The sequence below is a fragment of the Spea bombifrons genome, chromosome 4 (genome assembly GCF_027358695.1).
Source record: "Spea bombifrons isolate aSpeBom1 chromosome 4, aSpeBom1.2.pri, whole genome shotgun sequence".
Lineage (NCBI taxonomy): Eukaryota > Metazoa > Chordata > Amphibia > Anura > Pelobatidae > Spea > Spea bombifrons.
Genome location: NC_071090.1, coordinates 28,211,350 through 28,238,647, shown reverse-complemented (window position 1 = coordinate 28,238,647; position 27,298 = coordinate 28,211,350). Strand labels below are relative to the sequence as shown.

General features: G+C 38.7%; 1 protein-coding gene across 3 annotated transcripts in view; it reads right to left on the bottom strand.

Annotated features, from left to right (window-relative positions):
• The window catches only part of ARHGAP26 (Rho GTPase activating protein 26), a 148,982-nt gene that overhangs the window by 8,605 nt on the left and 113,079 nt on the right, over positions 1-27,298 (bottom strand). Inside the window, exons 20-23 of one of the 3 annotated variants that reach the window (XM_053462087.1) lie at positions 24,609-24,768; positions 18,517-18,564; positions 15,435-15,470; positions 2,904-3,008 (exon numbers count right to left, since the gene is read on the bottom strand). In XM_053462087.1, the coding sequence (XP_053318062.1) occupies positions 2,904-3,008; positions 15,435-15,470; positions 18,517-18,564; positions 24,609-24,768 (349 nt within the window). The remainder of the gene's footprint in view (positions 1-2,903; positions 3,009-15,434; positions 15,471-18,516; positions 18,565-24,608; positions 24,769-27,298) is intronic. The other 2 variants (XM_053462088.1, XM_053462090.1) reach the window with 2 other exon arrangements.

The following is a 27,298-nucleotide window of genomic DNA, read 5'->3' as shown; positions in this document are numbered from 1 at the left end:
ACCTATGTTTACCAACAGACTACATATGTAACTCCCACTCCTTATTGTAACTATTTGAGACTGAGATCATTGAAAACTAGATGGGGGATTAGGCTGCATCATGCACACTAAATCATGTCAGACTATGCACAATGTTAATATCAACTGCACATGATCAGATAACTGACTTTAAAGTGATTTAATAATATTTATTATATATCAGACAGAGGTGGCTTCTTGCAGGATACTGATTATGAAGAGGATACACTGTGAGCATCTCTGAATGGGTCTTTAGTGAGGGTTTAATGTTGATAAGTACGGGAGAGTCTGACAGAAAGGGATGTGATGAGTGACTGGACATGGGTGGTTAAGTAAAGGACAGAGTCAAGTGTATTATGAAGGCAGAGAACTTGAGCTGTTGGGTAGATTGCGTCACTCTCAAATGTAATGGAGATATCAGGATTGGGGACAGCAGAGATGGAGCAATGAGCAGTCTTTGAGATCTTAAACTTCAGGTATTGAGATGCAGCCCATGATGCAGTTAGAAGAGAAGCCGAGAGGTCAGGAGAGGGAAAGTAAGAGTACATCAATCATTAGCTACATGACTGGAGTGTGGTAGGTAGGATCAGACGAGACACTAAAGGTACAGTAGGATGATTGTATCTTGCTCAGACCTTGGAGCCCTAAGTTTAGGACCTTTTAAAAGTCAATGCAGTTAGAATGCCAAATCAATCAAACATGCACAGATCATAGCGGTTATAGAAGGGCACATAATATACAGTATAATTATTCACCAGATCTAGAGTTCTGGAATAATGCGAATACTCTTTCATCCATTTGATGCCATATCCTTCTGATGACACAAACTAGTAATAATAATAGCCTTTACATATATGCATACAAAAATATTTAGTGGGTAGAATAGTGACAGCTAAAGAAAGGGGAAGAACGTGACAAAAAACGGAATAGAAACACGTGTGGCTAGGAGTTTATTGGAGATGGTCTGAATTTAAAAGCTCTGCAAATAGATAAAACAGTGTGTTCAGTCACGGGGAGGGACTATAATGCTGCTTTACGCATTGAATTGTAGTTCTTATTACCTAACTAATGTTATGTAAGTAACTACAGTAAATAGAGATGACTTCCCCTTCTGCTTTCTGTAAGCTACCAACCCTTTGGAGATCTTTCCAGGCGGTTGCGCTCAGAAGTCATGTAGCAATATCCTTAGTAGCAGAGGGAAGATACAAAGAGGCTCAGATATAGTAATACAAATATATAACTGTTACTAACCCATCATTTTACTCTGTTACTGATTCAGTGATAAAATATAGCATTACAATACAAAAAACAGCACATTTTAGGTGTCGTTATGGCTTCAATGTTTGTGGCGAGTAAAGGAATATAGGACAAATGATTTTTATTATTTATTAAACATCTAAAAAGCGATTGCGTACCAAGTTGCTAAAGAAGAGGAGGAGGAGTAGAATAAAGAGAATGAGGAAGAGAAACAATATTCTTAAAGATTGCAGATTTTTATAAAAAAAAAAAAACCCTCAGAGATAGGTTAAAGTCACCCATATAACCTGCAGCAATTGCAATGATTATAGGATAATACGTTTTTCTTTTATAAAATATGTCACACGATTCATATTGCGCAATATATACTTTATGAAATAAGATACATATGAATCAGCAATCATAGCGTGTCAGCACTAGTAACTTAATATACTCATTTTTAGCATGTATATCAGCACTCAGAATATGTACATTCACACTCAGCAGAGTGAATGAATCAGCACACACAACATGGGGCGCACACACTCAGCATGGCATGCGTGGCTCCCTTGCAGAGTGTAATATGTAACGTGGATTCTGCAGGGCATCCAGACCTGGCAACAAAGCACTCAAGGTGTAGAGTGGCCATGTCTGTGCCCCAGCATTATTTGACCTTATCTGTATTGTGGTTACCGTTACTGGGTCCCTGGGATCTTGGCGTGCCTTACAAGGTGATGTCAGGGCTGTGATATTCTAGCCACTGTAATACCCTTCAAAGCCCTGCTGAGATTTCAAGGGCATGAACCAGTTCTGATCCTTTACTCATTTGTTTTGGCCTACACGATTGGCGGGAAGCCAAGAATGCATTCCATTGCTTTCTTTCTAAGCCTCTGTTGCTTGTAATCTGACTGTATAAAACTTGCCAGCTACAGGTTCTGCAAGAGAATGGTTTACAACTCTCTAGCAGGCATGCCCCTGGCTCCCAGGCAAGAATCTGGAAAGGGCTGTTATTTTTGCAGATACTGTCCCTGTGAAACATGCACCTGCAGTATTCCGACAAATTCACGCTTCTTTATCCTGTCAGAATAAATTAGATTTTACAACGAAAATGCTTAATCAATTTAATCTGTTTAGTTTTGGGGGAGGCATAATGTTTAAATAAATATTAAGGGTTATATTTAGGGTTACCTAAATGAATGCATGCATAACCTAGCTCTAGTGAATTGGCCTTCTTACACCTTAATTACATTGGGTTTGCGAGTGCTAAAATTCTGTCATGTTAAATTAAAGTGATTTCAGGCACAGCCTGTGCACGCTGAAATTAACTGGCAGACGTCCAACACACATCCATATCTCTAGCACCAAATGCTCCACCAGTAACCACCATTCAGAGACTGCAATGAACTTCTCAACGCATTCGCCGTCTGGGTTCTTTGAGGACTTTTCATATTCAGCAGGCAAGTATGGTTCAGTAGGCTAAGAACGGGGTCCAACTAGACCACAAACTGTGCCATTCCACTGCAATTAATTTAGACAACGGAAATAAATACTATAAGAACACACTAAGAACTACAGTAATATCTTTTGCATCACTTGTCAGTAAGACAATGACCACCAACAAAAAGAACAGTTTTGGAACGCCAACTGACCTTGTTGGAGAGGAGTCATTAGATGTAGAGGAAGTTGGCATCGGGCTTGACGGAGCTGAAAACATTGGGCATGTTGGCGGAGATGTCGGACTAGGATTCAGTGAACTAAAAGAAAGAAAAACATATATAAAAAAATACTAACACCCTGAATGTTGTTGTTTTATTATATTTTTTTCCTTTCTGTAGAAGCTGAACAACTGAAATTGTCATTTTTATAATCTTAAATAAAAAAAGGAAAAGGAATATGAGGAAAAAGTAGAACTATTTATCATCGCAATGAAATAAGTTCTTCATTCCCCTTTTGGCAGCTTAATTTTCTTTTTACAAAATGGCATCTGGCTAAATAGCCTATGAAAAACAAAAAAAGTTTCATTACAAGCAAAAAATAAGACAAGGAGCAAATAACAGCTGGAGACATGCTTTCGGGCCCCAGAAATGAAGCCAGAATTGGGTTTCTCCAGACATAAGCTGGTGTTCCAATTAACCAGAACGTCATTACTCATTTGTGGTAAAGACTTCGATTGTAAGCAATAATATGAACGATACTACACAAAGGATCCTAAGTATAACATTACGTGTGGTCTTATTAACCCTGCCACACATAAAATACAACATAATGTTCACTGCAAGATATGGAGATTGTGGAAAGAACTCCAGGCAATAGGTTTCATATTCTATAGCAGCAGATATGCATACAACCAGTTTAATGCCGTCTCACACTGTGCACCTGGTGAATATTAAAAAGTAGCATAGCTAATAAAATGAAGCCACCACTTCAATCAAAAAGAAAAAAACGTTTATATTAAACATTAACGTAGAAAAAAAAGCAGGCTTTCAATTAAAAACGGTCTAAAATTTTTATTATTTTTGTACGTAGTCCGTATCTTCCTCTTAAAGGTGAGTTAATTTGTTATACTGTGTTTTTTTTTTTAAATGTATTTTTTTTTACATCAATATGGCATAAAAACCTACTATGCTTTTTCTTTAAATTTTTTTTTTTTTTTTGTCCGGGATTTCACTTTCAGTAACAAACCCAACAAAAAGGAACATATTTCAAATAAACCAGATTGTTTAATTTGCAATTACCGATTCAGTCCTAACAATGGTTCAAAGCGAAACTACTTGTTTTATTATATAGAGCTAGGGCTTCTTAAGTTGCCAGGAGGTTAATGCTGAAAGCCTCGTGAATGACGTACAGTATAGACATCCACCGTAAGTCTACTGCGTGTCCTCAGTTGCCCTCTTTGAATGACAGCCGTTGTGTTATACGAACCGCTGAGGGATTGGGCACAAAAGACGATTGGATTTGAATGCAATGCCTATTCTGAAAACTTAGAAAGGATATTGAAGAAAGCATCAACGCAAACCATAATGGGATTTCAGCCAATGGAGATACAGGGCCCATTACTCATGCTCCACAGCTAAACACAATTGGTCTATATCTGCCAAATATAAATGATCGCTGTGTAACTGTAGCCCTAGCTGGGACTAGCTAACAGATCTACGCTTGCTGCAGATAGACGCACAAGATGGTAAATGGCCAAGTTCCAGCTTCCCCAGTGCTCTTATTAGTTCCGCTCTGTTTGTTGTGACTTTTCCTAAGCTTCTCTATCAACTCTGCTTTACATAATACTACTGACCACAAGCTCTTACTGTGTAGCAGTGGGGTCACTAATCACTTAAAACAAATCATCTGTGAGCTATGCAGCTTTTATATGATTAGCTGCAAAAGGTGCTTTTTGCCTTTTACATCATCATCATGAAATACTACTTTTTTTTGCAATACATAATGTAAAGCAGGATTGTGTCTTACTTTTAAAATGGCAACACATTGGGAATAAAATGCCATTTTTGGGGAAATTAGTTAAATATGCTGTAGACGGAAATGGATTTGCAGGGCTGTCAGGGTACGGAACAGACAGATCACTCTCAATTAACTGATTTTCTTTATTCTCTGTTTCCATGTAAATGCTTGTGGTCTCTGTTTTGCATTTGAATGTACATAAGTTGGTGCATGGATGCATTCTTGATAAGTAAAAATGTGAGATTTCAATCTCATGATTTACTCTATTAAAAGCACAAAAAGACCTGCCAGCCAATATCCTTTAAATCAGTGAAGACCATGGTATATCTGCGCCCCTTTCCATGTGCGTACTACACATGTATAGTGTCTCCTATTAATGGTGTCCAAAGAAGGTTAATATAAGATCTATATGTGTTTAAAGTAGTACCTCTGAGCTCTATGGTAAGCAACACAGCTGGATAAGGGTTAGACAGCACCCGCTAGCATGTGATGCCCAACTAAACCAGGGTAGAATAGAGTACATGCAATTGTCTATACATATCTGCATAAGAAATATCCCAGGAATTAATTTGAAAAATAATCTTAGTTTACAGGTCAGTCACGATTCAGAACAATATTGTTACTGCAAAAGTGATAGAACATGTCTTATCGCTTCACCTAAAGAGGAAAAAACTCTTCAAACCAGAGGGTCATATTTCCGTTAACCTTGAATTGTGATATTTAACGTTGAACACCTCCTGAATACAACTAGAAAGCTTTAGCATTGTAAAGGGCAAGCTATTAATGTATTACAGTTGCCAAGCTTCCTGCAACACTTTGAAATGTGGGAGCAGACTTTGGAGCAAACATGTAACTTATTCCTAGCAAAAGGTTTGGAGGCATGTTTTTGCACCTATAGAAATGATAAGCAGGTCCTGCTGGTTACATTCTAAATTCTAGATGAGATTGTCAATGTAATATTCGGTATCCCCAAAAGATGTTAACATTAATTTGTCAGAAATAACAAACGGTTATTTTACTTTAATAGTCCATCCTCAGACTTATCTCCTCACCCATCTCTGTACTAACACCACCCCCCCTTCTGTCAGTATCTTCACTGACCACCCGTGACCATCTCCTCACTCATCTCCAAACACACACCCACACGGTATTTCCACTCATCATCGTCTGCCCTGTGCTCTGATTTCCAGAGCTTGCAAGATTTCTCAATCATCCTATGGAATGTCCTCCCCCAACCTATATAAGTTTCCTCTTCCTTAAAAAAATCCCTCAAGACCAATGTCTTTAAAGATGCCTACAAACGTACGCCTTAAAGTCCTTCCTCCCATCTTCCTTTAGCTCGCCTATACTAGTCCCTCACCTGCATTCGGACAATACTTAGACTAGTGTGGCGGGTCCTCCCCAACAGCGGCACTTTTACCTCTGGTGTAATACACCCAAACTCCTTCTAGGCCCTCCTAACCGTTTGTTTCTGTAAGTCGGATTGTTATTTACTACTTGTTGTGTAGTGATTACCTATTATGCGGAATATGATGGCGCTGTGTAAAGTAAACAACAACATGCATTCAGGCGACCACATACTGGCTTCCTCTTTTGTATGATCTTCCTGGAAGCATCTGCACCCTCGCTAAGACAACAAGCTAGTAGGTTTTAGGATTCTGTAATGATGTGTTTTACACCCATAAAATCCCCACCAATGTGTATATAAACAGCATAAAAAATTAGTTTACCAGAAACCGTTTAAAAGTGTATCAGTAAAATAGTTATTTTTCGAGAAGCCCTGGTCAATTACATAAATAACCATCTATATGTCACAAAAGGGCCTTGGTAAAGTCCTACCCACCAACCACACACCCCAAAATGGCCATCAAAAATGCTGGGAAGGATGCAATTCATAACAGCCAATTATATATAAGAGCTATAATGCGGCATGTTAAAGGGACACTCCATCCATTAGATGGAGTTTAATGCACAGGATAACCGAGTGTCTACTTTAAATTATCACACACCCCCCTTGCAAATGCATGCAGGCACGCAACTCATTACTTCTATAGCCCTACAGCACATCTGGTCGTTTGAGAGTAACTCTTAAACCTGTAAAATTCCACATGTTTGCATTTTGGTATGAAAAAGTAGCTAGCACATATATTTGTTAAAAAAATAGCCAAAGGAAAAAAAAAACAGGTACTTTGAAGTATCCATTACTTGTTGAAAAAGGTTGAACACACTTGTCTAAAGACCTAGTCTCCTGCACAGAATCCATAGTCATCACCTCAGGATCTTTGCGTGCGAGCAAACTATTTGCTGAGGTCATGAAATTACCCGAGGTGGTAAAGCTTTCTTTAAAGCTACTGAACTAAGAGTACATTAATCAGTTTGACATGTGTCTTTAGACCGCTGCAAAAATAGCTTGGGCATTTTAATGAAGGAACCAATATACAAAGCAAAAAAATTTAAAGGGATAGTCTGGTGTCCCATAATGCCTTACAAAATAATGCATATTAAAGCACTTTATGTTTTTTTTCCCCACTACAGATAAAGAATGTGCATTAAGGTACTTAAACCCACACCTTTAGAAGAACCCACAAGATCAAAGCCGCAGTGCACTGCCCCTTACACTGTCTGTAATTCCCACCAGTTGGCGCGGCTTTAAAGTTTATACAGTGTATGTCTATCCCAAGAATGTTTAAATTCCCTCACTGTTTTAGACTCTTCTACCACGTCTGATGGAAAACTGTCCCATTTATCCACCACTCTATCAGTAAAGAGTGAACAGTGGCGGCCAAATACATCTCCTGCTAGTCAATGGGTTGGAGGACACGCTGGAGATGCATAAAGGGGGGATCTGGTGAATTGCTCTATGTATTTACACTAGAAAAAAACATGGAAAAATATCAGTCACAAATTATCATATAGTTCTCGGCTATGCCAAAGACCCAGCAGTGGTACACATTTATGTCATTTGGTTTCTCAGTTTTTTTATATTCCTTACTCTAAACCAGTTCTTCTTCCTCCTCCTTGACATGTGTGTCCATATCACTGGCAGGATGTTTGTCACACCAACATCAAACACGACTTAATGACTTACCCTACCAGTCAGCTGTTGAGTGGCTGACAAAAGGATGATCTAGGGAAGATGACAACTGGGAGCTAATGGTTAGGAAAAATATGGAATCAGTCACACGTTCTTTACAAGGGACACATTAGTAAATGTAATCATTTTACTATTACCCCCACCCCTTAGTAACTCTGCCATGAGCACAAATAAAAAGAAAAGTGATTTGTATAAAGAATAAACAATCATGGTGGACATACTTAAACTTACCCCATTACTGCTAAGGCTTATACCATACAGTCTTGGAGTATATCTACCCTAATCAATACACTATTGTGACTTTTGCATACTTTAGTACCTCAGTCTACAGATTTTAACTCAATTGCCCATATGTAGGATGAAATGACAAAAGGTCTTCAGTGCTGAATTCTAAGTCACAAATATGCACTAAATACAGACAGTTTTATTGAATAGACCAGTTTGCCTGACAAATGTCAAATGACTATAATCTAAAAAAGTTTTCAGGAAAAATTCTATATAAATTCTATATATTAGATTCTATATAATAAACCTGTGTATTCACAAACTGGTAAACATATATTTGGTGGGCCAACATTGCCTGTAACATTTTACATCACAATCCATATTTAAGACAGTATACTACTCGTACCTCTAAGATCATCACTAAATGTCCTCCTTCAATCAGTAAATACCACGACCTCTCTTTTAAAGTTGGAAGACTCCATTAAGAATACAAATCAGAGACTTGATCGATACTCTTAGGATTTAAACAGTGTTCTGGACAACACAAGCCAATTATGGCAAGCAAGCTCCTCGAGAAAAATGATCTCCTTAAAATGCTCAAGACTGGAAAATCAAATGGCGTAGAATACAGTAAATACCTGGGAAATTGGTCTTGGCTTCAAAGCTTAAGGAGAAAGAAAATAATTCAAATGGAAATGGCAATGCACTGTTATGGATGAATTGGACACTTTAAATGATAAACATTTCCGTTTAAATAGCAATTAGTAGCTTATGCCTCTGGCATCCAAGAAAACCATAGAAATGCCTGCTAAAGACTGCTATCAATCTGTGTGAAAGGTGCTACTGGAATGGAAATGTCAAATTACTGCCTGAAAACTCCTTAGTCTGTGATTTGCTCGGTCCTCTATCCAGTGTCCCCCAGATGCCCATCCAAATCAACCACCTAACACACTACCAATCAAGTTAAGAAATTCCTGGATTTCAATGGCTCTGATTGACAGCTGCAAGCAACAATCAGTGGAAAGATCCTGGAGAAGGGGGGGCGGCATCCCCTTGATGAGAGCTTTAGTTGGCTTTAGACTTTTAGTTTTGGAAGAATGTATACTAAAGTACTCACACATCATTCTTCTACAGTATCGTGTTGGTATCGATAGACAGTCTCTTTAAATATCGCTTTAGTTTTTGGGACTTGCATAGAAAGACGTAGTTGATAAGACAAACAAATTATTGCTGCCAAGTCATAGAAAAATTACTTCATGGAGCAAAAATGCGGTTCCTATTTAAACCGTGCTTGTAAAATAAACTGTTTTCAGAAAAAAAAAAGCTCTTGAATACATTTCTATATGATATGTCTTCAACATGCTGGCATCGTTAACAGGCCTGATAGGCCAATAACTTATGTGCCTTATATCACCTGCTGTTCAGTGGCTTAGCGTGCAGTAGAAGCCTCATTGACTTAATGTGTAATAACAGCCACAAGAGAGAAAAATACTGAAACATAGAAGTTTTCTAAAAAAGTGGCTCCCCATGACAATTGTCATGCTCTCCCCTACAGGGCAGGTATTCTGTAAATTCTTACAAATGGACATGTGGATCGGTCTGAGAGACTGAACAAACCTCTTGTGCTCTTATAAGAAGGTAATAAGAAGCAGACGTGTTCGAGGATCAAAGTGGATCTAAAAGCAGCCACATGCCGTTGTTGTGTTACAAAATATGTACGGTGACTACACATACCTGCAGCTTGTGACAGAATGATCCTAAATAACATTCCCAGGATGGGGGCCACATAAGTCCTGGCTGGTGGCTACACTTGATAATCTCTGCGCTAGGGGACGTTCTTTAGTTACCTTGCTCAAAGAACGCTTGTGTGGAGATAATTAATGTCTATCCCAAGATACAACGACAAACAGTCACCACGCTGAAATGGCTATAGCAGATATACATTGCACTAATAGTAAATATAACAGATTTTATTTTGTGATTTCTTGCCATTCTCAGTTATTTTAATCTGATTTTTTTAGTGTGTATATAAAAGTTGCATCATAATTCAGCTGGATCCGTTTCATAGCTACTCCCAAAATAATGTCTGGCATCGAACGTCTTGTTAGGATTGTCTAATACTTTATTCTGCTCACAGTCTAATCCGAGAATAAACTATTTGTCTGCATCTCCATGAAAAGATTAGATTAGGTATTTGTTAAATACTATAGAGACTGACTGGATACCACAGCCCAATACTCAATGCCATTACAAGCTAAGGCCATTTGAATCTTCATGTTAAAAAAAGTTTTTTTTTGTTTTTTTTTACAATAGAGGCTATGTTGACATTAAGAAAAAGTAAAATAAAAAGGATAAATTTTAAAGGTCAGACAAGTGAGACCGAAATAGGGGTAAGCAAGGTCCACGGAAGCATGTCAAGTGTAGCTCATCTTGGCAGAACAAAAATGCTCCATACAGACAGGCTCACTCACCATTAATTTTAATTTACAATAATTACACGGTCTTAAACACGTATTTGCCCAGAATTGCAGGGAAACAATGTAAAAATATTAATAAATGTAACAACCTTCGGTTCCCATTTACTCTGTTTCCACACATTGCTTTGACACAAAATAATTGTGATGTAAACTAATTGAATTACATTAATATATATATATATATATATATATGTTTAATGGTTACCTTTTTACCGTGTACATTAGATATACAGAACACACAGGGCACATATACAAAGCATATAGTTTATAATGCAGGTTTAACATAAAAATACCGTATTGGCTCGGATATAGGCCGCCCCCGTATATAGGCCGCACCCTAAAAGTTTGGTGCTTTTTTAAAGAAAAAGTTTTTTTTCTTTAAAAAAGCACCAAAAAAAACATGCTGCCACTCTGCCCCCCCCCCGAGATATGCTGCCACTGTCCTCCCTCCCCGAGATATGCTGCCGCTGTCCTCCCTCCCCGAGATACGCTGCCGCTGTCCTCCCTCCCCGAGATATGCTGCCGCTGTCCTCCCTCCCCGCGATACGCTGCCGCTGTCCTCCCTCCCCGCGATACGCTGCCGCTGTCCTCCCTCCCCGCGATATGCTGCCACTGTCCTCCTCTGCCCCCCCCTCCTCGACTTACCGGAGCAGACTCACGGGTGTCTTGCGGGGCCGGCGAGGGACATCTACGCAATACACGTATGCAACTTCCGGTACCGGTACCGGAAGTTGCATGCGCGTATTGCGTAGATGTCTCCCGCCGGCCCCGCAAGACACCCGGGAGTCTGCTCCGGTAAGTCGGGGGTGGGCAGAGGTAAAACGCTTAGATAACCTCCCGTGCCGGCACCCCCCCCCCGTGGGAAGTGCTGGCAGGGGAGGCTGTCTGAGCGTATCGGGGAGAAGGATGCAGGTCCCCTGCACCGCTGCGGGGGATCTGTATCTTAACCCCGCTGCCTGCCCGGCGCCCGGGACTGCATGTCCCGGGCGTCGGGCGCTAGACCCCGAATATAGGCCGCACCCCCACTTTAAAAACTTAAAGTGGGGGAAAAAAGTGCGGCCTATATTCGAGCCAATACGGTATATACAAAGTTACGAAACACCGGGAGGCTTGCCAAATAAAAAATGAAAACCATACCTTTATACAGACATAGGATAATGAGCAAGCGAGCACACCCGTATATACAATATATAGCATGAGTTGGTGCCATAGTGGTATCTAGCCTTCTTGAGGTCCCAATAGGTATCTGAATCATCATAGGGACTATTACTGGTTACTGACATTTTAGGTGACTAATTCATTAATCAGTTACATGCGATCCGAGTTGTTGCAGATCTTTTAACCGAATAAATTATATGATAAATCATTAATGACTCTTTAAGAGAAGATTGATCCCAATGGTCAGTTAATGACCTTATACACAGGTACTTAATTTTTTCCTACAAAATTGAGTGTAAAGTTATACCTTCATATTATACACAAGTGTGTGTAATATCCGAGATTTTATGGTATTCTCCGTTACTAATATTTCCCTAGTTCTTCGCAACTAGATAGCTTAACTGTAGATATTCCAATGCCCATGTGGTGTTCATTATTTCAAGCCCTGCTTTCGACTATGAACTAGGACTTAAGTACTTTATAAGTGAATATGCTTTAAAATATGCAATCTGTATTTTAATGAAAAGTAACATTTTTAGTCAATCTAGCCCATGATTTCCTACCACAGTTTATGACAGTTCATTTCTTTATAAACACATTTTTCTCCCTACATGCTTTAAAACAGGTAAATAAAACAAGCAAGAAGTAAAGATGAGTGGCCCAAACGCTCACAGTATATTGTTTTTAACAAAAGGTAAGTTTCAATCTTACACACCTAAAAAAAAAAATTTTTTTTTTTTTTTTTTTTTTTAACTATTGATTGATGTGATTATTTTGGATGGTAACAAATCCAGTAATAATAACAAAAAGGCGTTAACGCATAAAGCCACAGGATAAATACAATCTCTAAAAAGTGACCACAGTGTAATGAAACATTTTCTGAGAGGCTGTGGTTTGTCTCTTGGACTGCCCTGTAATTAGCGTGCATTACTCTGCTGCTTTCAATCTTGGCTCTTGGAAAGCCAAGCCACCCTTGGCTAGCAGGAATCTTGGCCCTACCTTTAGCCCTCTCTTATTGAAAGTATGATTGTTTAATAATGTACAGTGCAGCCAAAGTGCGAAGTTGTGTACACAGTCAAGCATCACGGGAACAATGATCTAAACAAAGGTTGACTACTGTGTAACAAGAGGAAGGAGATGTACAAATGCATTTCTTACATATAGTGCTGAAAAATTATTTGCCCCTTTGTGATTCTTTCTATTTTTGCTTATTTGTCACATTTAAACGTTTCAGATCATCCATCTAATTTTACATCGCTGTGGAGAAATTTCGACCAACTCTTTCTTGCAGAATTGTTTTAATTCAACCACACTGGAGAGTTTTGGAGCATAAACTGCCTTTTTAAGGTCGTGCCACAGCATCTTAATTGGATTCGAGCCGGAACATTGACTAGGCCACGCCAAAATCTTAATTTTGTTTCTTCTCAGCCAGGTGGACTTATTTGTGCGATTTGGGTCATTGCCCTGCTCTATAACCCAACTGCACTTGAGCTTAAGTCAAACTGATGGCTGGACAGTCTCTTTTAGAATTTTTTTTTAGTAGAGAGTAGAATTCATGATTCCATTAATTATTTAAAATTGCCCAGTCCCTGAAGCAACAAAGCAGCCCCCAGGCCATTAGACTACCACCAGTGACCACCAGTGAGTCGTCTATGTGCTCTTGGAAGAATTTTGGTAGGCCAGCTCCTCCAGGAGGTTCACGCAGTTCCACGTTTTCTCCATTTGTAGATGGTGGCTCTCGCTGTGATTCACTGGAGTCCCAGAGCCTTGGTAATGGCTTTGTAACCCTTTCCAGAGCGACAGACATCAATGTTTCCCATCTGTTCTTGAATTTTGACAGATCGCAGCATCATGTGCTGCTTTTTGTGACCTTTTAGCGTACTTGACTTTGCAAGACCGGTTCAATTAAATTGATGTTTAAGTTCAACAGGGGTGGCAGTAATCATGCCTCAGTGTGTAGTGAAACTGAACACAACTACCATTTATATTTGGTTAATTGGATGATTTAGTAACTAAGGGGGGTCCTTTTTCACAAAGGCCCAGGTAGGGTTGGGTAGATTTGTTATTCTATACGTAAAATCATCATTCATTAAAACTGCATTTTTTGTTTACTCAGGTTATCTTTCATTACAACTTAATGGACACCCAAAGCACCTGTAACAGCTTTACACACCATTCTCTAAAAACATGTGAACAAACGTGTTCATTTCCATGTGTGTTGGACACTACTAGACAATGTGATTCAGTAAAAAGAGAAATATTTTGGTGAAGGTAACGAAGGCAGGAAAGTCATGAGTAACCTGTGTTGCTGGCACATTGAGCACCAAGTAGCTAGACCTTATTTCAGTATACAAAAAAGACTAAAGTAACGTCAATGAAATCAAACCTCCTTTGTTATCAAAATAGCAATAAGGTCCCTATGAAAAGCAAACAAGAAAAAAGAGTTTTCAAGAGAGGGCACATTGTGAATGAGAGCTTTACAGGCATAGTGTTGAGGAGTGACAGAAGATTATATTCTTTACAGTGTTACCTTCCTAACAGCACTATAAAAAAAATGCAATTCTCTGAAGATTGCTTTTTCCAATTACTAGAACCCAGTAAAAATCATGAACGCGCATAAAAACAATCCGTACTGTTAAACTTCTCACACAAATTCTGATAATCTATTTCAAGTTTGTGTCATTGATGCTCGCACCTAAATCAACCACTTGACCCCAGCAAACAGATTTCCGAGTCTAGCACAAGCGTCCTACCAGTCCGCTAACATAACCTTCATGCTTAGACTCTTCTAAAACCAGCTCGCTTCTAGCGTAAGACCAAACGATCCAACACCAGAAATAAATCTGATGCACGAGGCCCTCATACCCAAATGCTTCCAAATTAAGGCTCAATTTGGTCATCTTTAATGCTCCTTTTGAAGACGTATCAAATTGCTAACCAATTATGAAGTAGAGGTAAGTTGTATAAGGTAATGGGTGCACAATGCAAAAAGTAACTATTCCTTCATAACAGCTCAAAAGGTATGGGGGTTATGTATAAAAAGTGAACCTGGTGCCAACTTAAAAAGGTAGCCTTGTCACGTCAATAAGCAATGGACTGGTTTCTAGGCTTCTCTGCATTTTTGTAAATACAAAATCATGCCAACAGTATGAAAGAGCCACAACAAATTTCTTCCAAAAACCACAATATATAGCCTTATCAGTATCGACTACAATGTATTTGTGTGCATTAGTTATAATACTGCTGCGAGAGGTCCTGTGGCAATTGGTTGAAGCCAGCAATTGATCATATTATAGTTCCATGCAGGTAAGCTTTTTTTTCCCCATGGATTCTTAAATTGTAGTGATGAATATTTCAGCTTCACATAGTAGCATTGCATGTAGGGACAGGGATAATCGCTCTCTTTGCATGGGAAATGGCCGCTTGTGTTACTTTCACCCAGGAAGCAGCTCGTTGGCATTCGGCCCTGAGGTACACAACATCATCCCTGGGTGCTCAATCTGCTGTGCATATCCATAGCCTTCAGTGAGTTACTTTTAAAACATCCATGCTGATTAAGGTAGATCAACCATTTTTTTCTGACCAAAGGCCATCCATCCACGACAAAACCTTCACCCCTAAAATGCCAAGGACTTCCAGGCCCACATTAAAAAATATATACATTTATGGTTCCCTTGTAAATTTTAAGATACATCTGATTCACAAACCACAAAAATAAAGTAAACCACAAAAAGAACCATGATTCTATAAAGAGGTTCAGTTCCAAAACTTACCTCGACAAAAAGCCAGATATATTTTTCGGGTTCAATCTGCAAAACATATTAAAAGTGGAACATGAAACACCCACAGTGTTCTAGTATGTGGTACTGTGCACAGAGTGAGGAACGTACACGTCGACAGAAACACCGGTCATATAAATCACAGTCCGAAATAAACCCAAGTCGTTTGCATTCATTCCAGGTGTAGGTAATCTATATACCCGGGCTTGGTGAGAAAAAAACATGACAAAGCTAAACCCGTAACTATGTATATCATCATACGCTGATGGGTCAAATAATTCTGCAAAGCTTAAGACACGACTGGATGTCCATACGGCAAACTGAGATCAGTGGCTTCTGTGTGCACAATAAAGATGTATATTCTACGGTCTATAAGAGACGTTCATGGCATGTCTGATTATTGTTAATAAACTGAAGAATCTTAGAAATCTAAGGGTGGAAAAAACGTCTTTATCACATTACATTAATAATTATATCTGCTGAGGTTGAGACAAAAAAATGCACTTGTTCACATGCTTTGTACATATGGGAACATGTCATTGTTTCTCATTTGCATATTATGTTTTTTTTATTACAATCAGGCACGTGCATGTCCCAATAAACAATGAAAAGTACAGAACTCATGGGTAATTCCATACACGTTTCCAAATTTTTCCCAGACAACTTCCAGCTGTTCATTTAAGATGGTAAATAATGACTACTCTGCTACAGGTGGGAACTTATTCCTACATAGAGGGCTTTTATTCCGTGAACAAAGTGTACACACACAGCCATGGCCATGTTGGGTTTAAATCTGATGAACGCACTTTTCCAATGGATAAGTCTTTAATCTCTGCATGTTTATTCACTAAACTATAGGTTTGCTGGAGTTTTCTTCATAGCATTAACATATTATGAAGGCCCAATTTATAGTATGCAGGGCCAGCTCAACCCATATTGGAGAAACTCCGTAGGGTTGTCCATTAATAATGCATTGATAGTTTCAGCTCATGGTTAAAATGGAAATCTCATAGACAAAAAAAATTTGAGCATAACATTCGGTGCTGCATACAGTAATGTAATTTAGCATCGACAAAAACCTGGTTTTATTTGATTTTGCTCCAACCAACCATGTGATATTTTGGGTCCTCTTAACTGACTGCACACTTAACTGACTGTTTACTCCAATGCTTGTACAATGAAATCCTTTCATCTAAAGACTTCGGTTATTCAGGGTTTCAGGCAGAGTTGTTGAAACTAAGCTATTCTAATTTCTCACAGGTAGCATAAGGAGTCAGGGCGTTTGTATGGCTAATCTGTAACAATAAGCTACAACTAGTAAATTACCTGCCTTTTATACCCTGTACATAACTAAACTTAGTGCAGCGAGGTTCCAGAGGTGGCATGGAAGGTTTCATTTTAATAGCGTTTCCAAATCTTTATGCTGGAGACGATGGCCACTAAAATTCTTTTTTTTTTTTGGTTTCATGTACATTTATAACCGGGCTTTGTGTGTGTGCGCGTCTGCTTGTTAGGTGTTAATCAGTGATTCGGAAAACAAGCAGGGCAGGCTGATGATGTGTTATACTCGTTAATTTATTAGACTTCTGGTAGCCATAGACACGGCTTGCAGACTGATAATTAATTACCGTGCTTTATTAGCTCACTGATACGGACACCATGCTGTCCCTGGAAATTCACGTGTTTAACAAAGACGATAAATTGTTGATTCTAGATTTGCGGCAGAGCGGGGTAGCAAGCTTTGTTTATTCAATACGAGAAGTGTTGGAGAGATGGAAGCTTAAGTTCTAGGTACAGTTTGAGGATTCCATCTGGTCGCTGACATTTTTTAAAGTCAGATAAGGCAAAAGATACTAAAGGTCCTTATTTCACCTGTAATCTGAGGTAAATCCACCAGATACCGGTAAATCTGACTCATCATGGAAGGAGCTGATGTAAATCAGAAGTGACACTGACATCCTGGAACAGAGCTGGCCTCCAAAATATCTGATGGATGGTAGGGGGGTGTAAATTGCAGAGGTCCCTTTATGAAAGAGCAAACAGTCTTATGTTACACATGTAGCTCTTTTGATGTCTAGCCTCTCTCTCTCTCCCTCTCTTAAGACCCCAAATTTCACCGCTTAATGCTGTCTTTGGTTCATTTGCACTGCATAGGAATGCATATGCTGTACATTCCTTAATGACATTTTTATTTATCATACATTCAAATATATTATTTTGTGCATGATTTATTTTAGATTTCTAAAAACAGACTGTTAAACAAAAATATAAGGAGAAGGAAAGAAAGATTTTCCTCAAGTTTTACAGCTCTCTAGTGTTACAGCCTACATAATGGTAAAAACACGTGATATGTTACAGATAATTTAACTAACTCAGAATTGCAGAATTTCCCCCAAAAAATTAAACTAAAAACAGTTTCCTATTCACTTTTTGGGTAAATTATGCCAATGAATAGACAAATTCTCAAATGTTTTAGCTGCAACAATGCTGCATATTATGGTGCTGCAGTGCCTCTAGTGGCGAGTCTTGTTATTGCATGTTTTGTGCACAATGTATACATTAAAGCTAATGCAAATTAAATCAGACATTATCATTTGCACTGCAAATTACTAGGTTAACATGTCAACATGTTTCATTAACTCAGACATATAATTGAAAGCGGAGGGATACTGCTGTTAAATGTAAAAAATAAAATAAAAAAAAAGGAGTACCTAACATAAAACGCGTGTATATTGGAGTGCCTGGAATGAATGCAGCCAACGCATATTAAAGAGCACCAAACACTGAAAAGATTAACCACATACTGTACTTTTACCAAGAATTGCCACAACTGCATTTCCAATGAATCATCAAAATCATTTTCTTAAATTTTGGTTTCAACGATGTTTGTAAAAGGACAGTAAAATCCATTTTATCCAGTTTTCTTTGAGCGCCTTTACGCATGTGTATACAATATATACATTTAATATCACATACACACTGTTGAGAAAGATTATTGCTACTGAAATGGATGATTTTAATAATTTTTTGGATATGTGTGTGCAACATGGATCACCACTGCAAACGCCAATGTCACCTTTTCATCAATTTGGAGGGAAGGTTTGCGTGATCAGGCAACAAAAAGCTAAAAGGGACAAAATAAGCATAAAAAATATATTTAACCATAACAAAATTCATAATGTTACTTCATAAATAATACCAATGCAGTATCCTGTAGATTTCTATTGAATTTTTATTAATAAAGATAAATCATTTACTCTATTAAAAGTCCCACTGTGTAAAGAATCAGAAAGTTATCACAAGAGTGAGTAACACGGAAGGACCATCAGGATGCAACGGCTGTTAACACCACACATCCGGGCTTGTCATTCTTCCCTTTTTTGACAAGGTCCTCGGGAGAGATCTTTGAAAAACTCCCTTCTTTTCGCCGCTTACCTCGAACAGGAAGAGCAATTTATTTCTCTGAGCAAAGCGTTGGCACGAGTTCAAGAGCAAGTCTGCTCATTTGATTACAAAGCTCTTTTCATGAAGTATTAAACTACGCTGAGCCGAGACTCATGCACACTATCAGCATGGAGAGAATTTAGTCACTCGGCGTGCTAAATGCATGGATTTTTAGTTTGAGAAATCTCAGCGGTTAGATTATTGACACCGCAAACACCGCATTCTTGGCAGATTTTTGGTAAGCTATATTAGGACATTTAAAAAAAACCATGAGTAAACGCTGGTCATATTGACCTCAACTGAAAAAATAGGTCCAGTTGTCTAGACTGTGTGATTTAAAAGTATACGCTAGATCAATTTTATATTTCAAATGCCGGTATGAATTTGGTGCCCACAAATACATACAGTTAGGTTATTTGGAGTATTTTCTTAGGATCTGCACAATGATTCCTCCTCCATTGTTATTTAAGAAACATTAAGTTGCTGATGGTTGTTGATTGGTTCCAATCGCTTTAGTAATGGTGGAGGAGATAAGTGAATTTCAACGAAGGTAATTCATCAGATAATGCTAGACTGCCATCTATCCCAGCTCCTAAGAGAAAACTTCCAAACTAAATGTCTCCAAAACAATTACGAGCGTTTTCATAAATGAACTTGCATTATGCTAAAAGCTCTAAACGGCAGAACTGATGTACAATGAAACTCATGTAGGCTATGCACTCCTTAAGTAATGTTTGCTCGCGTGACTGTCATATTTGCTTTAATTCCAACGGTTCTGCCATAGTCTGACTCAACAGGGGATCTTGCCAGAAAGAAAAAAAAATGTCAGCGAAAATTGAATCCAGAGCAGGCAAGGTAAAGTTTCAGCTAAATTGGCAGCTGTCTAAATATACAAGGTGGCAGACCCTTTACACAAGGAAGCCGTGCGCTGGAGAGCAGTATTATCATAATCCAAAGTGACACTGTGCTTTGTGGCTTACATCACAGGAGCAAACAAAACGAACGCTTGGCCAAACTCTATAACTTTTTAAAGAATCAGTTATCTACACAATAATAAACTTCAACACAATCTGGGGAACAGGAAGAAAAAGAAAAAAAAGACAAATATTGGATTAAGTTTCAAAAAATTCCTTCTCATAGATATTAAACTTCTTGGAGACGCTTTCAGCAGAATATTCATTTTCTTGTTCGTTTTAATATCCAATGGGGTGTAATTAAATGATGCATAAAGCAGGTCACTCATTTTACTCCCTGACTTGCTATTGCCAATTAAGAATGGTTCCTGAAAATGCGAATGTCGGGTATGGGGAGAACAGTGTTTCCACATTTCACAACACCACATTAACGATAGAGGCAGGATCACAAATATACACAGAAAAATATTCACTTAAGAGACACATACACACATATCACATTTATCTGTCTATATATACACAGTATATATAAAATTACATACAAACACTGTATGTTAGGAAACGGCATGCGTCTTACAGATGTGACCAAATATACAAAGAGTATAAAATGACTATAATGTATAAAACATATATATCAGTGGTTATTTTCTGTTCCTGAGACAGGGAATAAAAACAAGTGACACCAACATATTCTATTCACGAATAGGCAACAGGCCAGCAAGACAATTTAAACATCAATGTTTGGATCAATTATTGCCCAAACTTTTACCACAAAGTTGGAAGTATAGCATTGCCCAAAATGTCTTGGTATGCTGAAGGGGACATTCACCGCCACCCACAGAGCCCTGACGTCAACCTCACAGAACACTTTTGGGGTGAACTGAAACAGAGATTGAGAGCCGGGCCTTCTTGTCCAATATCAGTGCCTGGCCTCAAAAATGCTCTACTGGTTGAATGGGCTAAAATTCCCACAGTAACCCTCCAAAATCTTGTGGAAAGCCTTCTCAGTAGAGTGGAAACTGTTATAGCTGCAAAGGGGGACCAACTACATATTAATGTCTATGTATTAAGAATGCAATGTCATCAAAGTTCCTGTTGGTGTAATGGTCAGGTGTCCCAATACTTTTGTCCATATAGTGTATGTGTGAATGCACGGTTACACCGAACAGACCACCGTATTTCCCCACGTACAAGACGCTACCTTGAATTTGAAAAAAAAATTACATAAAGCTATTGAAATCAGGTTTTATTCATCATAAAATTCATACTCATCACTCCCATTCATTAACTGCCCCTAAATTAACCCTAAAGACCCCATCAACCACAACTGCCCCTAAATTAACCCTAAACACCCTATTAACCATAACTGCCCCTAAATTAACCCCCACTTCTCCTAACTTTCAGCAGCCCAAATATTAATTTTATACTCACTGTTAGATGAGTTGCTGAGCAGTGTGAATCCAATAAGGAAAAGGGCGGGGCCAATCATCAGCATGGCTGCAGGGACTGGGAAGTAGTAACTGCTGTAGGGGCGTTAAGGGCGGCGTTTTTGCCGCTCCCCTGAAATGTGCCGCCCCTCTACAATCTACAACCACTGTATAAGACACACACAGTTTTTAGACCCCAAAAGGTGCGTATTATACATGGGGAAATACGGTATATATTATACACACAGGCATACATATATATATATACATACATAGACACACATTATGTTTAGTAAACCGGACACTTATTTCATCTATAATTACTTTTTATGTATGCCGTGCCAGCTGATTTCTAAGCCTTCAAAAAGGAGAATGGTCGTGGGAACGGTCACGCTATATTTTCAATTTCAGTTTTCATTCCCAGCAGGCGTAAACCCCACCTGTGTTTCATGGATGCCTCCCACAGAGGGATGTTAAAATAAAAGGAACGGCTATTACATTCCCATTATAACAAACCTGCTCTCCACTGGTGCCAGGAGCAGGATAAAAAAAAGCACTGAATATAATACATGTGGAGCTTGGGAAATCTGTTACAAATTGAATGCGATAAAAAAAAACAGCTAAGTAATAGCAATTGTGGTGAACGCTCACCAAGAACAAAGCTACAGAAAATGCCTCTGTGTTAACCTACTAAAAAGCCACTTCATGGAAATCAGTCACCTACCTTCGCTTCCTACCAGGCTATGTTTTCAAAACGGCTCTTTGGCAACAGCCGTAATAAATATAAACATATACCTTCAAAAAGTTCTATACACAGAAAATATACATCAATACACTCATTGCACGCCACCAAGTAACGCTACATTCAGACACACAGTTCAATGAGACAGAGAGACCTAGATGGACCTGCTGGAGGAGAGACCGAGTGCACCAAACATGATGAGTTTGCTGGGGATTGGGAGTCCTACTTTGACAAACTGAAAATTGGGTAGGAGCCAAACTTTGTTGTTCTTATACTAGAAGTTAGTGAGGATGTGTTTATAAAAGTTTAGTAAGTGACCGGACTGAGCTTGAGGCCATTATTTGTACTCCTTTTCATTTATTATTTAAACTAACTTCTGGGAATCGTGTATATGTGAATTAAGAGAGAGATAAAGATTTAAACTTAGGATATCATTCTCCACCAAGACAATGGGCAATACCTAACCACCCAAAAAAAAAACACAAGTGCCCTATATTTGAGAAGCTTGGTCGTTTTTTTAACGTAATCCTCACCAACTCTAGAGAGAGAAGGTTCTTGAAGAGAGAAGGTAGTATTTTGAAAGACTGGTCTCTCTGACAGTAGAAAAGCTGCATTGACACAAAGTAACAATGGCACAGGAGTACTGTTACATTTAAAGGGACACCCCTGCCATTATATGCATTTGGTCTGTTTTGCAAACACATGGAGAATCCCCCCCCCTCCCCAATGCATTTGCCCCTTTCCCCATCCCCAAGCTAAATGCAGGAGATGCATTTCGGCATTGATCTTGTGTTTTTGATCCAACTTGAGCCTATCTGTTTTCTGGCTTCCTCACCTCAGCTCAGCTCTGATATATTGATTACCTTGAACTCTGGCTTCCTGATCTTGGTGCTCTAAAATATTGATTACCCAGAACTCCATCTTCCTGAATACGGCTCGTCTTGAATATTTGCACCCTTACTGCGGAATCTGACCTTGGTCTCAGAGGATGATCAGAAGGTCCCACAGCTGCTCAAACCCCAAAGGCTCAACCTGAAGGGGGAAGCAGTTGGAGGGCATGGTACCCTGAGCATGACAACTTGCCTTCAGAAGACGCTGCAGCTCCAGAACTGCCCCTTTGTGCTCCTATTTTTACACCACAGCTAATCAGTGGGACGAAATATGTGTAGGGGGGGTTGCATTATGCCCCCTGGAATTCTTGTGTAAACGGGTGCACATGGGTGCAGATGCCAGAAGATGTGTTCACACAAAAAAGTATAAGGGATTCTGTAGAATCCCTCCATGCATTTGCAATGGGGACCACATGAACATGGATATGATGGCTGAGGTGAGCCTACAACATCTGATGCTAACATGCAAGACCTCTGGGGCAATGTTATTAATATGCTGCACTGAGGCCAGGAAAAACTCAGAGTTGGCTCCTCATAACGCACATGGAGGTCAGAGAGTTAAAACATTTCATCGCTAAAACAGATACAGATTACTCAGCTATTTAGACACACAGTCTGAATGCTCTTTGGATACCTCGTAAATTAGGGAAGTCAGGGTGTAATACAGATAGTAGGAAAGAAATACGACAAACATAAGTATCACGTTAACCATTGTTAACGATTTAAGTGCTTAGAGGGGCTTACATGTAACGCAAAACATATTTTATATGTTAGGGAGCCGTACAAAACAGGAAGATGCATTGTTTGACATCTCTACTTTGGGTCAATTTGCTAAGAGGAAATAAAGGAAATGACCACCCATCCCGACTTAACACATAAAAACTCGTCAGTTATGTAATCGAAAGAGACGCAACAGTTACATTTTCTTTTCAGTTCTAAAAACACAGAGGCTGATGGGTTCTCATTAAACTACCCTTGGTGGTTTCAATTTATAGCTTCAATGAAAAAACCGCACCAAGTCATTGTGTCCTAGACCCATGAAATGAGTAGATTGCCCTGTGATTGTCTTATGAGGAAAGGTATGAAATAGAGCAGCATTGTCACAATTTCTGGGGAAATATCTTATTTCTGAGACTATTGTTGATGACATGATTTCACCATCTAGTAAAATAAAACAGTTAATCAGAAGAATGTGTACTGACGAAAGAATTCAAGTTACACAATCTGCTTCCTGATTTTATTTGTCATGGAAACAGAAGGTAAACAGTTAAAGTCTGATTTCACATTTCTGAATGCAGCAATCCTAAAATGGTGCTTACTATGTTTACCTTGAGGTTCATTCCGGATGAATTTCTTAATTCTCTACCTGGCTGCTGAGTTTTGATGCTAAAACAAATCACTAATTAGTGCCTTTAGAACCTATATGGCCTTCTGGACATTGGCAATCTATTACATATTTGATTTTAGAAATAGTCACATCTGGGTTGAGTTGTCCCCCCCCTCTCAGTAGGTGTTTTACATATTTCAAGGAACAATCATGCCCTCAAAAGTGGAACATTTTTTTAGTTACTGGAATTATACTTCCAAAAACTAAAGAATGTCTGCATGGATTTGCATGCAGTATGGTGCAATAGGGCCATACAAAGCAGATTCTATATAAATGGGGCTGGAATGTCTCTTTTCTGTAAAAATAAATAAAAATAACTTTAATAACGTTAATAACTAAATCACATAAATGTCTTCATACTTACAGGGAATTTGGTCTGTTCACTTTAATCACTTCCAGGTCAGGGTCGCTAGAGTTTAGGTTATTCAGATTGGAACGCTGCGCACAGCCCGAGTTCACTGAACTGTTCGCGTTTGACGAACTGACAGACTCTGCACTTGAATTTACACTGTTCCTCTTCTCATCTGAAAACAACCAACAAAAAAAAGGCATTTAAAGAAAATGATTTATAATCCGCATATATTTATGTTTTCGTTTGTATGGCTTCAGGGTGGCCTCCAAGACCACAATAGGACCAAACAGCAACTTTGGGGCAAAGTGTAAATGTACAACAATCAACATGGAAACCCTGTTGATTGCCCAAAACAACCCCAACGACCATGTTAAATTACTAGAAAAATGAATGCATAGTTCTTGGCACCACCGAACTATAAATGGGTACCGGCCACTTTGAGTTTTACATGGCCACTACCCCTATAAAGTGAACTGATGCTAATTTGTAGAAGGTTGGTCATCAGGTTTCTTTTATGCACAGGCAGGGAGTGGTAATGGCAGAAGGACATGGAATGCGCTACATCTCCATATTTATAGAAAATTCTTCAAATCAACAATTATAGTACAAAGCAAAAATAACCTCCTACATTAATGTTTATGAAAAAAAAAATATATTATTTTTACAGGATACATTTTCACCACTCTGCCTAAAACAGTAGAATATGAAACCCAAACATTTCCTGTTTGGTACTGGGACATATCAATCTGAGATCCAAGCCACTAGTTACAAAGTTCCCTCAGTAAAATAAAGTCAATGACCCATCTACTAAATTCTCCAATCTGCCATTTTCTGACATGAAGATCAATGCTGTCAGATTAATTTAATATGATTCTCGACAATTTCTCTGGTTGTCAGAACATATGTTTAGACATTTTGATTTTCAATGCTTTATAGATTTCCCCATACTTTGATTACAGAAACTTAGAATTTGACAGTAGATAAGAACCATTTGGCTCATCTAGTCTGCTCATTTTTCCTGATGTAAGGGATTCAAATCCATGTCAGTCCTTGGTCTGGTCCCACAGTGAGGATAGCTTAAAGTCTATCCCATGCATGCGTAAATTCCCTCGTTGTATTAGAATTCACCTCTTCTGCTGGGAGACTTCCATTAATCTACTACTCTCTCAGTAAAGTAGAGCTTCCTTGCCTTGCATCTAAGCCCCTGACCCTCCAGTTTTAGACTACGGCCTCTTGTTCTAACATTTCTACTCCAAATAAGCTTCTCTCCTGCACTTAAATGCCTTTATGTATTTAAATGTTTTTCTGCATCTCCCCTCTCTTCTTTCCTCCAAGCTGTATATATTAAGATCTTAGTCTTTCCTGATATTTTTATCCTGCAAATCATTTACCATTTTTGTAGCCCTCCTCTGAACTGTGGGGAATAACATAACATATTTTGCATGTTTCACCTCCATTCATATGGGGCAAACACCCTTTTATAATGGTGGAAAAACTAAAACTTAATTTCCATCTAATAAAAACACTTAAATAAATGGCGATTTTGCTTTCCAATGCTAATTGCATCTCATACTAAACATTAATAAGACCCCTCTGAAGTCGTAAAAGTATGTCCAATGTCTTTAAGAGAACATCACACCCTGGCAAGGTGAGCTACAAGGGCGGCTGGAAAGGCACGTCCCAATTTAAGGAATTAACTTTGACTACAAACTCCATATTAAACACTAAAGACACAATTTTCTCAGAATAACTAACATCCAGCAGCAAAAAAACAAACAAACATGTAATTGTCTCTAATTAAAACGAGGGTACAGCGAACATATCATTGTCCTCAAAACCAATGAAAAATAATCCACAGGTAAAACGGACAATTGACATGCTCAAGGAAAAATCACTGCAGCTGCTGCTGGATAATTCGGGAAAACTCAGAGGAAACTCCAGGGAAATAAAAACTATTATGGAAGATTAAAGCATTTTGTATACACTGTATTACATTACCTCCCAGGGACTTTTGCCAGCACTGGCTTTGTGTCTATTCCCGGCTGGTGTGAGTCCAGCTATTAATTCAACTTAACCCTTTTCTTGTCCAAGCCATAGGATAAATAAGCACACGGCTGCTGGAGATACAGTTAAGAAATCCTACGGGAAAGACCTTTTGGTACTTCATTGTCTAACGCACATTCTAATCGTATGCCGCCAATTAACAGGGTGCATTTAGGTCATTACATAGAACAGACTTTAATATGATTTCCCTTGAAAGCACAATGCCATGCCTTACTTTAGAACCGCATAAAAACGCCAGTATTTTGAATTTATGTTCATTCCTTGGTTGACATCATCGCATTAACATTACATTATACGCCTTAATGATTTAACAAAGAACATTTTCCATCAAAAACAACTGTTTAAAACTGTATTTACTTGTCCCTTCAGAGAGAACTACCGAGCAAAATCTTTCTTTTATTGCATTCTTTGCGTGCTAAGTAAGCTTCCCATATTAGCTGTAAATGAAAGTCGCATGTGGAGCCCATCACAAATGAGTCCGTGTGTAAGGCTGTGTATCACCGTGCTGTTGATTTGCTCGACCTCTCAGGGTAATGCTCTCTGAGTGTCATTCTGTACAACTGACGTAGATGCAATCTCTACTTCTTCTTCCGTCAATAATACATGTAAGTTATATAAATCTGATACATTTACAGGTC